This window comes from Sinohyriopsis cumingii, chromosome 8, assembly GCF_028554795.1.
Source record: "Sinohyriopsis cumingii isolate HCF-2022 chromosome 8, ASM2855479v2, whole genome shotgun sequence".
Classification (NCBI taxonomy): Eukaryota; Metazoa; Mollusca; class Bivalvia; order Unionida; family Unionidae; genus Sinohyriopsis; species Sinohyriopsis cumingii.
Genome location: NC_142968.1, coordinates 93,005,978 through 93,024,551, shown reverse-complemented (window position 1 = coordinate 93,024,551; position 18,574 = coordinate 93,005,978). Strand labels below are relative to the sequence as shown.

Sequence of the window (18,574 nt, the reverse complement as noted above, 5' to 3'; positions counted from 1 at the left end):
ATGTGATTGGGTAATGTATTCGAATGAGAAAGAGAACTTTAAGTAAATTATGTTTCTCCAAGAATACTTATTCATATTACTTAAAAACCCTGCCAACTTCATCGTTATTATCTTGCTCAGCTAAACAATTGACACCTGGCAGTGCTAAGGGGAGCTAATGGGCAAGAATTATTGCCCTTGTCTATTTGACCTAGGAAAAGATGATTTTTCATCCTTTAGTAGGGAAGGATTTGCGAGGTATCAGCTAATAATCCCCTATCATAATATGATTGGGTAAGTATTCTCTAAGAAAAATAATTTACTTAAAAATATGCTTTTTCTGCAAATCAGAAATGTACAGTTATTCCACAGTGTTATTTTAAATAATTGCCAGTGAAAAGAACACTGGATTTCAGACATAACTAAATTTTGAAATCTACATCTGTACATTAAAAACCTTTCAGAATATTTATTCCTCAACTTTAGCTGAAATATCAGCTTAATCAGTTAAATTGCAATCAGAGGATATTTTTCATGATCCTGTGAGGTCAAGTCCGGTGTTGTAGAACTTGTTCAAGTGATGATGCTTAATTACAGTTCAGTAGAAATGGTCAATCAGATTAAAAATAATAAGTGCAAGTTTGAGTATAGAGCCATAGAGTGTTTTCAAGGCTCTATTCCAAAGTTATTTCTTTTGTTGTAAAGCTGTTGAGTGTTTCTCAAGGCTTAGTATTTAAGTTGTCAGTTATTATTTGTAGAATCATTGAGTATTTTTCAAGGCTCTGTTTGAAGTTAACCCATATGAAATTAACTAAATATTAGCCAGTGTTTCTAAGTTGATCGCAAAGCAGAAGTTTTAATATAAAATCAGAACAGTAAAACTTTGATATTTGTAGCTGTTTGTGTCAACTGTTAATTATATTAAGAATGAAGATGCCTGTTTGGATATGGAGGCAAACCCTCCCATCTGCTGGGGTGTCCTAATTACCCCCCTGTCCCTGACCGGTTTCATTACTATTGTAAATCATCAGACGGAATAATATGGGTGGATTCGTTTACTGGTTATACTAATTATATATTCCACATCCAGTAGAAATTAACATCTTGGTCTAAATGGGAGTACAGGCATTTTTAACTCTGTTAATTATGTTATATTTATCCAATCACACACTAGCACTTTTAAATTAGATCAATGAGTTATTATTTAAAATTGATACACCTGATATTTGAATCTTTAATTTTTTTATTGCCTGTTAATAAAACAGATTTTGTGACTAATAATAAAACAGATGAAACTTAAATTAAATTCATTGTTTCATCCCAAGTCCCATTCATTTAAGGATTCCCGACTTCATCAGAGAATCACAGAGACCTCTTGGAGTTAAGGTGTAAACTTAACTGGGCCTTTATTCTAATGAGAGTTTATCAGCCACAGAATGCATAATAAGTCATTGAATGGTCACCAAGTTAACTGCCATCACTATCCTGTAACAGTATTGCAATCAACCTTGATAAGAGTCTAATGTTTACATTGAATATACACAACCACCCCAAAACCCACTAGTACTATGTGATGAGAGGAATGCCATCATCATTCTATACTTGTGTATGACAAAAAACAGTCTAGCTGCATGCCAGTACATACAGTTACATTTTTACAGTTATTCTAGTCACTAGTCAACCATCTATTGAGAGCATCTGCAGGACTGTTCATGCCCTCAGATGCTACCTGAAATCAATGGGCAATATCTACAGCAACTGTAAAAGACTATTACTACTGCTGAAGACACAAATACAAGACATAACCCCACAAGCACTTGCCACATGGCCAAATCAGCATACTCTGAAAGCTCACAGTATGACTAATGAAGATTTCAGCTAATGACTTCTGGCGTACGATGTCCATCTTGTTGCCTCAGTTTTCAATGGACATCCCATCACTGACCCTCAAGCCTCTGCCACCCATGAAACTCTACTGTGACACATTAGAAGTAACGGGATCCAACTCACAAGTGCTGCAAAGGTAGTGGGCCAGCATAGTCCACATTCATCTCCAACTACTGTGCAGGTTACAGAGGAGATGTCGACTTCAGTACCTTTATCTAGAATTGATAAAACTGGCATTCAGGTTCCCTTATTAGATCTTACTTGGATGAGTGGTGACCTTGCAAGTTTACTGCTCAATCCCATCAGACTTCCGTCCTCAATTCTCTTCATCACCTGCTGGGTCTACAATTCCTCAATCAGGTAAAAATTATACATGGAAGATTCTATTTAAAATTGCTTCCACCATCTGAAAAGTTACTGACATTTTGAGACTGAGTATGTTACCAAGTACATGTTCCAAGCATCTGTGGATGTATTCTGTCATAAATGCCTTCTCTGTTTTCCATTCATTTACCCATGAGTTGATTCACAACATTGTGACCATAGGATCAACCTTGCATCTAATGGCTATGATGGTCCTTAATAGGTGGAACACAGCTTATTTCTCCCACCCTGAATCTCACCAGAATAAGGAGTATGTTCATAGGATGGTCCACTTCATAACATAGAAGCACAACATACTATAGCCATAATAGCAGCTATGAACTTGCAACAGGTGGAAAAAGATGCAATGCTCTCTACCTCCACCTTACAGTCCATTCACGGTCCAAGGTGCGCTCAAAACCTTCATCAACTATTTTACTCTTTAATGATCGGTTTGATAGAATTGGCAACATGCCACTATCCTTCTCAGACTCAAATAAAGCAGAGGGTTTTGCAAGACAACTAACAAAGGTCACATGTATGTCTGTAGGGTGCAAGCCACTGGGAAACAAACCTAGAACTCCTGAACTAAGTGGAAGAGTCAGAGGGAGGTTGATCATTCAACAGCATTCCACAAGACCATCACCGTCTCAAGTGACATATCTCAGATTTTGGTAGGGAGAAGGTTCCAATCTCTTGTGGCTGAACAGGGAAGAGTTACCATGACAGCATGGGGACCCAACATTGGTTTCCTGTGGACTCTGTATCATGTTCACCACACTTACTATGCTTTTGGCCAGTGTTCTTTCAGCTATAATGCAGCACTTATCAGTTGGTCCACAACCTCAGTCAACTTGGTTAGGTTCTTGGATTTGCAGTAATGGGGTCCCAGTGCCATCCATTGTGGAGAGTGCGCAATCAGGATAACATATAATCATCGAGAAAAGCCAGCACATAATACAAATTAAATATACATACCATCTTTACTGTATATAGTGGGACACAATAAGATAATTAATTTTTTTCCTGTCCCAGAAACTTTTTTCACCTACATCATGTGTCTCAAGACTTGAGAAATGAAAACAAATTGTGTTGAATTTGTGCCCCCCCACTGCATGTTGCAGTAAAATAGGTAAACAAAATGCTTATTTGATAATGAAAAAAACTGACCTTGTGTTGTTCTTATTTATTAATTTTTCCTCATGAGCAATTTTCTGAAGAAAACTGTCTCCACAAACTCCATATATATGCGTATGCATCCATACTGTAGTGAGTATCGCTTATGTCAGGTAACAAATGCTGACATGTTATTCACTGACTTTAATTATAGAGAAACGAATCATGTTTGTTTGTATTCAGAAGTTTGAATATCAGACTAAAAACTGGAATCAACAAAATCACAAATGAGAGAGAGGGAAATATCAACCAATTTCTTGAAGGCACCTGACATTCATGCATGACAGGCTGTGAGGTGCAAAACAACTAAGATTGTATTATACCTGGGTTAACTATATGACAGTATCTCACAAATAAAAAAAATTGAAAATAAATTCAAAGCGAGTATAAATGACATGAAATGCTTTTTGCTAGCATGGGTAAAAAAGTATTATTAAAGGAAGTTATTGCTATGTGTACAATATACCCAGCAGACATCAATACCCATTTTGTATCAGTTATGATTATAGATAGCAAATAAATAGAAGCCCGAGTGGTGAATAAACACAACTGGCAGTGAGCAATAAATTCATTATTGGAATTTAACAACAGGATATCAAAGACAAATGTTTTTTTATTATACAAAGCAAGCTCACCTTGGAAGCAGACTTTGGATTCTTTTATGAGTTTAATATTTCTGTATATGTACAAAAAGGTAGATTTTGTTTTTATTATTTATTTGGTAAAGGCAGAAACTATTGATTTACAGGGCTTTTCACTCTTTTTATCCAATGAAATTAACATCTGCAATATTAGCTGATAAAAAAGAATTTCCTAAATTGTACAATAACATTTGGACCGGGACATTTTAACTCTTGTATATCATGCTTCATATTGTTTAATTTTGTCCAAATAATGACTTCATTCAAATGAAACTGTAGACATTTTAATTTTGTCCAAATAATGACTTCATTCAAATGAAACTGTAGACATTTTAATTTTGTCCACATAATGACTTCATTCAAATGAAACTGTAGACATTTTAATTTTGTCCAAATGACTTCATTCAAATGAAACTGTAGACATTTTAATTTTGTCCAAATAATGACTTCATTCAAATGAAACTGTAGACATTTTAATTTTGTCCAAATGACTTCATTCAAATGAAACTGTAGACATTTTAATTTTGTCCAAATAATGACTTCATTCATATGAAACTGTAGACATTTTAATTTTGTCCAAATAATGACTTCATTCATATGAAACTGTAGACATTTTAATTTTGTCCAAATAATGACTTCATTCATATGAAACTGTAGACATTTTAATTTTGTCCAAATAATGACTTCATTCATATGAAACTGTAGACATTTTAATTTTGTCCAAATAATGACTTCATTCAAATGAAACTGTAGACATTTTAATTTTGTCCAAATGACTTCATTCAAATGAAACTGTAGACATTTTAATTTTGTCCAAATAATGACTTCATTCAAATGAAACTGTAGACATTTTAATTTTGTCCAAATGACTTCATTCAAATGAAACTGTAGACATTTTAATTTTGTCCAAATAATGACTTCATTCATATGAAACTGTAGACATTTTAATTTTGTCCAAATAATGACTTCATTCATATGAAACTGTAGACATTTTAATTTTGTCCAAATAATGACTTCATTCATATGAAACTGTAGACATTTTAATTTTGTCCAAATAATGACTTCATTCATATGAAACTGTAGACATTTTAATTTTGTCCAAATAATGACTTCATTCAAATGAAACTGTAGACATTTTAATTTTGTCCAAATAATGACTTCATTCATATGAAACTGTAGACATTTTAATTTTGTCAAAATAATTACTTCATTCAAATGAAACTGAAGACATGTTTATTTTTGTTAACACTTTTCATGGGCAGACTGATACTGTTGGGGTGGGTAACTAGAATATCACTTCAGTTGTACCTGTCAGACTTGAGAGCATAACATCTTTAAACAAAACATTTTAATGATTGTAAGGATTGTCATTCTTGATCTTGTTTATTCCTACATTAAGCTAATTCTTTTTGTGACCTCTGCAAGGCTACAGTCTAGCTCAGTATCAGCTGCTTTATCAGGTATTTTATTTTCACTTAATTTCAGTTTGCAATGAACACTAATCAGTATCTAATTTATCCATCATTTTTAACATGTTTGTGATGTGAGTCAAAATGTTTGTTACTATATTTAATCATGAGCTTTATATAGAAAAAAATGCATACCATTTGTAATAGAGTATGACATAATAATACTTTATGGGTGTCACATAGCAACAGGTAAATGTAACTTGACAGGTCATGTAATTGCAAGTTCAGTCACTGGCAATGTACATGATTTGTGTAGAAAATTAAATATAAAAGGTTAATAATAGATGTCTACTTTTTGCTGTTTGGAGTTAATTTTAGACAGGTTTTGATGGCATCTCTTAGGTTGCATTAATGTATTCCAGAGGTTCTTGAGTTGACGTATTTTAAGAGAGGATGGGATGGAGGGAAAGAAGGAGCAGAAGAAAACTGAAATAAGCCTTAACATACAAGTCAGACTTATTTCCAAATTGGGAAAGAAAGTGGTTCCAACAATGTGGTGATACAAGTTAATTGTATCATCACTGTGGCAATATTTTTTTTTCTCCCACTGATATATTTCAGATTCTCATTATGAAAATCTTAATAAAGGGGCATATTTAATTATCACCCATGGCTTGTGATGATGGTGGGGATATCAAATTTAGTTTATTTAGTCTTAGTTCTTGTTACTGATATTCTCTTTCATCTTGTAATTAGAAATTTATTTTGTCTTTTCCAGTGCCCCATATTTGACCTGGATACAAATGTATTTTACTCTGGTCAGCATCAAACTATGTCAAAACAGGCAGCAATGGTAGTAAGGGTAAGCATAAAGAGAATAATTTAGATTTTTATAACCATTTTTATCAGGTGACAAACCCCACACCACTACTTCATGACATTTATGTGGCTGGTCCCCTGATCTTATCAGGAGATAAATATATTTATTTTGATTAATTTTTAGACTTTGTTATCCCTTCATTTGCCATAAATTTATTTTTTTTCAAAATGTGTAATGTCCAGACAATTGTGAGTCATCTCAATTTTGAATTTATTCATAGGCATACTAACTGCACAATTTTTAAAAATTTTTCTTTCATGGTGTTGTTGAAAATTTACCTTTTGCTTAAAATAGAAGCACTTTGAAAGAATTATTTCACTTGTATGGCTTCGGTTTAGTAGCTCATGTACAAGATGTGTTTAGTTGTCAGTGAAGTTAACTTGTTTTGATGTGCATGGGATTTTAGTGCTGGTCATAGCCATTGATCTAGTTCACCCACAGAAAGCATGGTGTTACTAATGTGAGTCTGGGTAATCCCTGTTACTTGCTGTTCATTCTGTGTGGACAACCAGTCATATTAGATACATGTAAAAAGTGATTGTGGCAAAATATAAAAAGTTTTGCTCATCTGGTCAAAAGCCAAGTGAGCTTCTGGTATACTCTTTCATTCATAGTGTATCATCTGGTCAAAAGCCAAGTGAACTTCTGGTATACTCTTTCATCCATAGTGTATCATCTGGTCAAAAGCCAAGTGAGCTGGTATACTCTTTCATCCATAGTGTATCATCTGGTCAAAAGCCAAGTGAGCTTCTGGTATACACTTTCATCCATAGTGTATCATCTGGTCAAAAGCCAAGTGAGCTTCTGGTATACACTTTCATCCATAGTGTATCATCTGGTCAAAAGCCAAGTGAGCTTCTGGTATACACTTTCATCCATAGTGTATCATCTGGTCAAAAGCCAAGTGAGCTTCTGGTATACACTTTCATCCATAGTGTATCATCTGGTCAAAAGCCAAGTGAGCTTCTGGTATACACTTTCATCCATAGTGTATCATCTGGTCAAAAGCCAAGTGAGCTTCTGGTATACTCTTTCATCCATAGTGTATCATCTATTCACAATAGAAAAACCTTTAAACAAGTGCTCCAAAATTACTGGGGGGAAAATCTGACTAAATGTGACAAAAAGCATTGTGGCATGATGGTCTTTCAAAATGTTTGAAATGATGCTAATCGTTGATCTAATATGGCCACCATTACTTAAAATGAAAAGCCTTTAAACAACTTGTCAAAAGTCAGAATTTGACCTAATTTTGCCAAAAGTATACATACATGTTAGATTTTTAATGTTGTAGATATGATATTGATCCACCATCTAATATATGGCCACCATTACTTAAAACAGAAAAACCTAAAAATGAATTCTTTTCAAATATGGCTTAACAGAATTTGATCAAATTTGACAGAAATCATCCTGGCTTGAAAGGCTTTCAGTTTTTTTGTAAATGATGCCAACAAACTGTAAATTGTAGCCATTGTTAGTACACTGTGGAACATAATTTACTATTTAGTAATAAGCATTGTTCCTTTGTGCAATTAATAAAATCTGGTTTGCCATTTTCCAAACATTTTCATTCTCAAGAACTGCCAGTTCAACTCACAATGCCCATTACTTCTGTTTTCAGACTGATTTAGTTTCAGTCAGAGTCAAGATTGTCACCAGCAAAAGGATATCAGGTTGAATAATGTTTAATTTGGTCCTCAATCAAATCAACAAAATCCTCAGTTCTGGAGGCAGTTTGGCATAGGGGAAAATAAAAAAGGTTTCTCCTTCCCCAAGCTTCCAAACAGCCAAAATTGACTTTCCACTCAGACTGCCTGAAGACAGCCTTCCTATGCATGCTGGACTTGTTAATATTTTAACACCATTGCTCAACAATGTATGGGTGATCCATTGGATCCATCACCAGCTGTCTAGCCATTGCTGTCCATCCAGCATAGGGACACTTTTGAGAAAACAATACAGCCAACTACAGTTTATTGGGAGTTTAGTGACAGTTCTTTCCATTTAGCTGTGCTGTCTGCAACATTACCTTAATATCACTGAGATTTCCGTGAGAAATCTGTCCAGCCAGGCCCCTGGACTGGCCATTACCTGTGATAGCCATCCAACCATCCGAGAATCGGGACTTTTTTTATCACATGATCCAGACACCTAGGATTTATGGGAATCTTAGTGACAGATCTGTTCATTTTGCCATACCATCAGCAACATACCCTTACCATAATGGAGATTTCAGTGAGAAATCTGTATGTCCAGCTAGAAGTGGCCATTACCGGTATAGTCTTCTATGCTGCCAGCATTCAAGCTGACCATACACCAGGCAAATCATATGGATATTCTGGCAGTGCCGGACTTCCATATGTTCACTAATTATTTCATGGGAGAGTTATTGGCATTTTCAAAGAGGATGGCATTGAGTCATCAGTGCCACCTGGTATAACTTATCTAGCTGCAAGCAGAATCAGGTCAGGACTTGACACACAGTGAGTGTGAGGAAGCTCCTACAAATCTGCTGTACTCAGATCCAACCATGAAATGAATTCTGAAGGCCAAAGTCAAGGACATTCATAGGGTGTTGGCAACTTCAGAACGCCCTCCACCTACCACCACTAATCAAGACTAAATCATATGTAGATTTCAAACAGGAGGAAAAGATGACATACTTTTGGCTCCTTCCCCAACGAGCTAAAATTAAGATCAATGACTGCCAATCAGGTAGAATTGCTGACCTGGGGAATTCTAAGGCATCCCTTTCAGGAAGCCAAGTTCCAGCGATGTTCTTAGCTCACTGGTACAACACTCAGATGCCTTAAGTACTGGTCTCCTAGCCCATGATTTTAACAAAATTTAGCAACAGGTTACATGTCCTCTGGTGGGGCCCCGAGTGGCCGATTGGTCTAAAGCACTCTCCGTTACGGATCACTGCCATCTCACCTTTGTGTGGGTTCAAGTCTCAGATTATGCCAATGTGGGTATGTGAGAAAGCTTTCCAGTAGCTTCTCGTGGGTCGGTGGTTCTTTCCAGGGTTTTTCCGGGTTCTTCCTCTACCATTAATACTGGCTGCCATGTATAGCCTAGTGTTTGTTGAAATATGGCGTTAAACCCAACAAAAACAACAGCATGTCCTCTGCACTGTTTCTATATTGGACAAGAATGTGTCTTTGCCACAGCAGAGCTAGTCATGAATGTAGTCACTACATCTTCCATGTTAGATTTCAATGCCATTGCCTTGACTGCTTCAGCCAACTTTGACCTGATATGCATTCCTGCAGTCCACATCACTCAATCCTCATCATACCTTGGCTTTACAGATAACCCTATTTGGGTCACCAACTCTCTTTGGAGTAATATATGGAAGAAGTTTGGAGGCAGGCAGATCAGGAACTGTCCTCTGGTTTGCCACTCAGCCCAAACAGGCATTTTGAAACATCCAGCCCCTGCCACTGTGGAGGGACGAAGGATCTTTTCAGTCAAATTTGCAATATAAATCCCAGCCCAATGCTAGGAAACAACAGTTGAAGCAACCTAGGAGGTAACTATACAGAGGTGGCAAGAAACCAAGTTTCTCCACTTTCTAGTCTCCTAACTTGACATTGACCTATCTTCCCCATTGTCTGTGACAGCCTACCTGATGCTGGCTACATCCTTCAGTTTCAGGCTCACTTGATCACTGTATTCTCTCAAACAGATTTAGTGATCCAGTTCTTTCCAAGGGGGTCTTGAATTTCATTTATCGTACTTCCTCTCCTTCCCTTCTTTCCTCTTCTTGGATGTACCATCATCAGGAGAAGTATGCCTTTCTACAACAGGAGATGTGATCACTCATTGGAAAACTGTAAGTGGAGATTGTACAAAGACCACAATCTCTTGGGTTTTATTCAAACCTGTTTCTTATTTGAAAGGTGATGAATCCATCTCTCCAACCATCAGAGGAGTATGCCATCATTATCGGAGGAGTATGCCGTCAGTCTCAGTCTGTCCAACGCATATTTTCATGTCCCTATCCAACCCGTGTCACATAATTTTTGTTTTACTTACTGCAAAATGGTTTATTATTTCAAAGTCCTACCCTTACTGCAGAGTGGTTTATTATTTCAAAGTCCTACCCTTACTGCAGAGTGGTGTATTATTTCAAAGTCCTACCCTTTGGCCTCAACATAAGCCCTTGGGATTTTACCTACATTTTGGATTGCATTGTCACCCAGTCCTGGTCACCTTCATCTACAACAACATGTTGTCCAGATTTTGAATTATCAGAGGATGTTTTAAGTTCTGTTCTACTCCAAGACAGAAATGATCTTCTTTCACTTTTAGTTCATCTATGCTTTCTAATGAACTGAAAATAGTCTGACCTCCATCCATTCCAGCTTTTCATCCATCTGATACCAAGTTTATCACCAACTTGAATCTGGTATGGTTTCCTCATGCTCATGTAATCATAAATTGTTGAACTTGTTGAGTTTGTTTCCAACAAGGCTTGGATTTCAGCCAGAGAGTTCTTACAACTCCTCAGTTTATTCAGTGTGGCAGTGGACTTGATCCCACTTGGCTGTCTATTTATGCATCCTTAAATGATGTTGTACCCTTTTCAGGTCTCCTCAGTCAAACAGTCAAGATCACATCCAAGATACAATCATTATTGTGTCAATGGTGCAACCCAGCTTGGATGACCTGGGGATCTGAGAAGCCCCCAAGAGGAAATTAGGTATTTACAGACATCACTACATATGGTTGGGGTGCCCTTCACCTGTTGCCAGACTTCACTATCATCAGCAGCACGTGGGAACCAGGGGAGTGACTTCTGCATATCAGCTTTTCAGAAATGAAGGCTGTCATCAATGCTTTTCACTACTGGAAGGATTGGCTCTCAGGCAAAACGGTTTTCAGTATGTCCAACAACTGTGTGATAGTGTCTTACCTCCTCAAACAGGGGCACCACATTACCTGACCTGTGTTCTGATTTAGCATTTTCTTTGTTGATGCGACAATCACCATATCTGTGTATGAATCAGACAGCAGACTCATTGTCTTGGTTGACACTATACCAAAAAAAGTTCAGGTCCTTTACACTGAATGGTCTCTCCATCAATCAGTCTTTACTTGGATCTGTGTACTTTGGATGCATTCCATGTTCGGTCCTTTGTGACAAAGGTGGAATCACAAGTTGCCCACCTTTCTCTTTATCTTTCCAGTTCCAGACTAATAAGCTTTGGCTGTGGAAAATCTTTCAATCAGTTTTAAGGGTTTGTGGCATTTTCATACCCCTCCCTGGTCCTAGTACAGAAAATAATCCAGAAGTTACGGGGTGAAACATGATTCTCATAGTCCCTCTCAGATGGGACTAGTCCTGTGTTACCGACCACTCGTTCTAGCGATAGATCTGTCAGGAAGATTCCATTTAACCTTGATCTTCTCAAGGCACCACAATCTCAAGTGTTCCATCCCTGCTTGGACCATCTTCACAATTGGTTCTTGACCGGACAGTCTTGCAAGACAAACAGTTTTAACGTTTGATTGTGGAGAAAATCTCGACAGCAAGAAGACTTTCCACTCTGAAAGCTCTGAGGGATAGGGGTGTGTTTTTAGGGACTGGTGCCATATCGATAATATCATCCTTCTGAGTGCCTCAACGCCATAACTGGCTGACATTTGTCTCTGTCTCTGAGGAGAAATAGCTGGCCCAATTCCTGTTCTTCATGGTATCTGACACATTCCAGCATCTTAATAGATGTGGTATTGGGAATGATAAAGATCTATCAGATCTTTTAGCCAGTTTTGCTCTTGATCAACCAAAATTCTTCACTCTCTTCCAAAATGGAATCCTGGGTTTTAACATGGCTTAACCCTTTCATCACTATGGACTGGTTTTCCAGTTTAGGGGAAGTAAGTCTGTAAACTCTATGGACCACTTTACCGGTCTGGAACAAGGTCATAGCTGCCAACCCTCACAAATTTGGTGTGAATTTCACAACTTTTTCAGCAATTCATGGATTCATGCTGCAAGCCAAAAATTCTCCAATCCTCAATTATTTTAAATCTTTAATAAAATAACTGATTTCCCGTTAAGTGCTAGTCATGATATTCGCAGTTACCAAAATGGTCCAGTACTGCTGGTAGCGATATTAATAGATCTACAGCCGATTAGTACAATTGGCCCGGTAGCAAGCATTTTAGCGTATTTTAATCTATATGACTATAAGAGTAAGTTTACAAATGCTTTTGAGAGAAACTGGGGCCTAACTGGAATTGTTTCTCCACGCATGTGTCACCAACACTGATTTGAGTTACCGTTCAGCATTGCATGTAAGATCTTGAAAATGTCTTCATCACCAAAGAAAAAGAAATGTATTACTCAAAAAGTGAAGTTTAATTTGGAATATATCAAAAATTGGCCATGCATTCTGCCATTAAACATTGATATTCATCATGCCTTTTGTACTCTGTATGCCATCGCAGAGACGATGTGAGGAAGCACGTCGGTTGCAAAAAAACACGTAGAAGTTGGGGAAATTAAGAATTCACAGATTTCAGCTCTGGAATATTTTAAGCCATTGGCAGAAGACCTGCAAGCTACCAATGCAGAAGCATTATTTGTGAGTTTTCTTGTCGAACACAATCTACCTTTATCAGCTGGAGACCATGCTAAACATTTGTTCTGACAAATGTTCCCGGACTGGAAAATCGCTTTCAAATTTTCCTGTGGATGAATCAAAAGTGCTGCAGCTCCTGTGCATTCCTTACAGCAACAGTGACAGCGAAAGAGTATCCTCTAGTGAGGAATAATAAGACATACTTTAGGCCCTCCTTAGCTGCAGAAAATTTGTCAGCAATTTTAGTCACCAAGATCAACCAGCAGGCAAGAAGTCTGAACTGTTTAGAAAACAAATTTATGAGCAATCAGTTGAGGAAGTTCAGGTCTGCCACAGTATCATGTCTTGATAAATAAATATTTCTGCATATATGTAGTGTTTTAGTTTTATATTGCAAACTTGATATAGTGTAGTATTGACGGTCAGAGTGGATGGAGTTATTGTCATGGTATTTTTCACTAATTCATGTCCAAATTCACGATTTTTTATCCCTATTTTCACTAATTGTGAGCCTGAAAGGATGGCAGCTATGCAAGGTTCTCTGTAATGTTATAGTACCCGACTATAAATTTTGTGGTACCTCTTATAACTTCCTTCTTGTAATGTAGAGATTATATTTGTATTATCTCATGAGTTTAGCTTGTGTACAACTAGAAATATCGAATAAAGTAGGCACCTTTAACAAGTTTTGTGAATGGTAAAATTTGTATCCAAAATGGCTGAGTTTGAAAAAAAATCAGATGAGAATGAATTGTCTGATTTTGAATTATCAGAGGATTTTACCAATTTCAACCTAGTACAGTTGGGTGAAAATGAGAGAAGATGTCTGGAGAGACAATGGCATGCACTTGTGGGTGACAGTGATGACAAAGAAGAGGACTTTGAAGGTTTTGAACCGGAGGAAGTGTACACTCCACGTAATTTTGTTTGGATGAAGTTGGAAAACCAAAGAGATTTGTGTCAGTTTTCTGAGAGATTTGGACCTACCCAAGTGTTAGATGGCTCCAGGAAAGCTTAGGAATATTTTCAAATATTCTATTCAAATAAAGTTTTTGGAAACATTGTCCATCTAACGAATTTGAATGTGATGATCAAGCGTACCAGAGGCAATACAGGTGTGTGGACAGATCTCACCTTGGATGAAACTTTATAGAATTTTAATTATTATGGACACCATGAAAATTGACAGGTATGAATTGTATTGGTTGGAAAGTGATAAGCACTGGCTTCTGGGATCCAAAATTGGCCAAGTTTTGTCCAGAGACTGATTTTATTCAGATCAGATGCTTCCTGCACTTCAGTGATGACAGGTCTGTTACAAATGACAAATTACATAAGGTGAGATATTTGTTAGACCATTTAAGACATGCATTCCAATCTGAATATGTCCCACACAAATAAGTTATGGTTGATGAAGCAATGGTACCTTTTAAAATGAGACTGAGCTTGAAACAATACATGAAAGATAAGCCAGTTAAGTTTGGAATAAAGATATGGGTTCTGACAGATGCTGTGACATCATATTGTTTTATTTTTGACATTTTACTTTGGAAAAAATGCAGAAGTTGTGAATGGAAACTTTGGCCTGTCATCTAAGGTCGCAATTGCTCTTACCAAATCTAGGGCTGTGAGATGTACACAGACAATTTCTATACAAGCCCTCACCTGGCTGATTACCTGAACCAGCGGAAAACATACCTGTGTGAAACAATAAGAACAAATCATAAAGATAATCCTAAAGCCCTGGTACAATCAAATGCTGGTGCTAGAAGAATGTGTAGAGGAACATCAGACTGGCTCAAAAGTGGGCCATTGCTAGCATCCAACTAGAAAGACAATCGTATTGTCTACTATCTTTCATCATGTCACCGACCAGTAGCAGATCAAACTACAGAACGGCAGAATAAAGACCCTTAAAATGTTGCACCACTTGGTAGGAGGTATTGTTCTGATATTACACATGTAAAATGATGCACCACATGGTAGGAGGTATTATTCTGATATTACAGACATAAAATAATGCACCACATGGTAGGAAGTATTATTCTGATATTACACACATAAATTGATGCACCACATGGTAGGAGGTATTATTCTGATATTACAGACATAAAATAATGCACCACATGGTAGGAAGTATTGTTCTGATATTACACACGTAAATTGATGCACCACATGGTAGGAGGTATTATTCTGATATTACAGACATAAAATAATGCACCACATGGTAGGAAGTATTATTCTGATATTACACACATAAATTGATGCACCACATGGTAGGAGGTATTATTCTGATATTACAGACATAAAATAATGCACCACATGGTAGGAAGTATTATTCTGATATTACACACATAAATTGATGCACCACATGGTAGGAGGTATTATTCTGATATTACAGACATAAAATAATGCACCACATGGTAGGAAGTATTATTCTGATATTACACACATAAATTGATGCACCACATGGTAGGAGGTATTATTCTGATATTACAGACATAAAATAATGCACCACATGGTAGGAAGTATTATTCTGATATTACACATAAAATGGTGCACCACATGGTAGGAAGTATTGTTCTGATATTACACACATAAAATGGTGCACCACATGGAAGGAGGTATTATTCTGATATTACACACATAAAATGGTGCACCACATGGTAGGAGGCATTATTCTGATATTACAGACAAAAATTAGTTGACCATCTCAGCATTTTTTTTTACAGAAAGAACAGTTTGATAAAGGATCATTCTACATAGTGTTGGTTGTGAGGCCAGTTGATGAATCCTGTAGCAGCATCGAGACCATCAGACAAGCAGGTGATTTGGATCTTATTCGGATGAAGAATGTTACATTTTGGGTGAAGAACGCAATATCCAGTAAGTAAACATAAATATTTTTTTTTTTTATTTTTTAAAATATCAGTTTACGGCTTATGGCAGATGTGGCATAGTTTTTAGCCTCCTTTGCTTTGCACATTATTCATTATAATTTATGATGATGATAAAGATGATGACCAGAACATCACAACATTTATTTCCATTTAATGACTTTTGATGGACTTCATGGATTAAAATTTAAAAACAGCTTAACTAGGTTGGCATTGGAATTCTTGAAGTAAATTGCAGAGTTGTTCCATGTGGATCATTGCATTTTTTAAAATTATTTGGTTTACCAGTGTAAGGTACTGAACTTTTTCTGCATGCTGTCATATAAGTGGTTTTGGTTAGTATCTACCAAGGTGGGTTATTTTTTATTTGATAACTGTCTCAGTCTTTGAAAGATTCTGCTTTTCAGAGGTACACTTAAATGATTGAAAATTGAAATAAGTTTCAACTGTGAGACGTTTTTGCCAATAATTTAAACTCAGATATGTGACATTATGGGTTGGAAGCAGCTTTGCAGCAGTCGCTGGCATTAGTTGCCAGATTTGCCTAGTAATGAAAACTGGACATTGTTGAACAGTATAAGATAAAATCAAGACACTATCATTCTTTAGCAAATCACAGGCTCATCTGTATGTCAGTTGGCAAAATTTACTGCTTCGCATTCCATCATTTGTACAGATAAGCAAATACAATGGCAGTGTTTGTTATTTACGTTAATGATTAGCGTTCTGTGTCCACTCAGGACTTTCCTTCATTGCCCCCAACTTTGTTATTTTCCCACCCAACATGGTAGTCAAAAGACCAATTGTTTAGTCCATCTTTGATAGATAGTATCAAAAGCAATATATGCATCATTTACATGGCAAATGTCATTTATTTTTCAGGTTCAGATTACTACAAGTACACTCTGCCTATTGCATTTTTTTTCATTGGATTTTACCTTGCTGCCGTTCTGATTGGGTTGTTATACCATGGATGGTAAGTGTTTAGGAACATGGATTTTTTTTATTTATCTTCATTCCCAGTGCCAAAATCACAGGGAACATTTAAATGGCACAGACATTCTATTTAATTGAATACCACAGATTTTGAAGACAGTCATAAAACGGCTGAAGCAACTTAAACATCTCAGACCATAATTAGTTGTTCATGTATTTTTAATTTAAAAGAAAATAAGCTCCGTCCTGTAAATCATGGGTATAAAATATATATTCATGGGTACTGAATTTCATGGGTTTGACATGTTAAAAATAAAAAACATGATAAAATATTGAATGATCATTTACAAATCTCAAAAAAAAAATGATGCCATCTTTTACTTGTGTGCATTTCTGCATGAACAGGTTTAATCCTTTATGCAATAATTGGGTTCGTCAGTTATGTTATTCATTGCTAATACTTTATATAAATGCAGAGATCTAAATCAAAGATGTTGACATCCTTTTGAATGTATGTAAAAGCACACAAACTTAATTTCATTTCTGTACAATTAGGGTTTTCAGTGTTGGTAAAGACTGCTTATGTCTAAACAGGAATCTCTCGGCAGTTATGGATCAGGCACTAAAACTATGCCAGTGAAAACAAAACAGGCTTTCTTGAAACATAGCTTCTGATTTTTTTGTTATAAACAGTTATATCAGAGTTGAGTTTCTCAGTTATCACAGTATCACTGACACAGTGGTCAAACAGCTGGAATTTTGAAGTAAAATCTACCATTGCAGACCTACCTGATTCTAAAGAGTTCTTAGATGTTGACAAGATTCTGATACCATGTGAGTTTGGTATGTGACTCTTATTTAGTGTGAATAAAAGGGCATTGTGGTTTTTGATGTTTTCAAAGTACATAATGGAGAGAAGCTGTTGTTTCGTTTATAGGAAAACATAACTCTGTGCCAGTTGTGTGCACAGAACCCCCTTATTTAGCTGTCAACAAATTGTCCAAAGAGGAGCTCGGATCACATATTCCTGAGTGGTATTCCGTCCAAGTTCAGTTTAGTTAAAAGTGCAGAAGAACACTGGAAAGGTTTAGTCCGATAAGGTATTGATCATCCTGAAATCACCTACCTCTAAGTCAGTTGACACAAATTGGATTATGTAGGTGTTTGTGTGTGCACTAGATCACTTGTAACATTACGATAAATATATTAAAAGAACATGTTTTTCCTTTTTTAAAAACTGCTTCAATTATATGTTATAATATAATACTCATTCATTGAATTTACATACATCTACATTTCAGTAAGAAAAATTGGGGCTTGTTAGAACTGCGAATTGCTAAAGAAGGTAACTTTTATGTCATTCATTTCAGCAAAAAAGGTGGCAAATAACCAGTTGGAAACTTAGTAAAGCAAGTTTGTTGATATTTGTGCAAGAACAGTATTACAGCTTAGTAGAAAATCATTTTATGATAGACTACCAGATCATAATACATTGAGAATATCTGCAATGCCACAAATCCAAGCTTGTAATAGCTGTAACCATGTCTTTTGGCATGTTTTAGCAACAACAGTGCTAAAATGTCAATCTGTTTCCTCAAGATGGCATTCAGATGAGAGTGGTCTCCCCTTGGATAGATGGCTTGGTGCCAAATGCCATTAGTCTTTAATTATTAATTCTGCTGTCACCTGGCTGGTAGGTTCTCACAAGAGACCTATCAAACATAATCCTTTATGTAGATTAACCACTTGCTTGTTTTTGAGCAGAGTTTATAAAACTAATTTTAATGATGAAATATATGTCAGAATTAGATGC

The 18,574-nt window shown here is 36.4% G+C and overlaps 1 protein-coding gene across 1 annotated transcript in view; it reads left to right on the top strand.

The window, feature by feature from the left end:
• The window catches only part of LOC149794152 (SID1 transmembrane family member 1-like), a 156,399-nt gene that overhangs the window by 20,883 nt on the left and 116,942 nt on the right, over nucleotides 1–18,574 (top strand). The window contains exons 5-8 of the mRNA XM_089968233.1: nucleotides 6,234–6,317; nucleotides 15,661–15,814; nucleotides 16,708–16,801; nucleotides 18,063–18,106. Of these exons, the coding sequence (XP_089824359.1) occupies nucleotides 6,234–6,317; nucleotides 15,661–15,814; nucleotides 16,708–16,801; nucleotides 18,063–18,106 (376 nt within the window). The remainder of the gene's footprint in view (nucleotides 1–6,233; nucleotides 6,318–15,660; nucleotides 15,815–16,707; nucleotides 16,802–18,062; nucleotides 18,107–18,574) is intronic.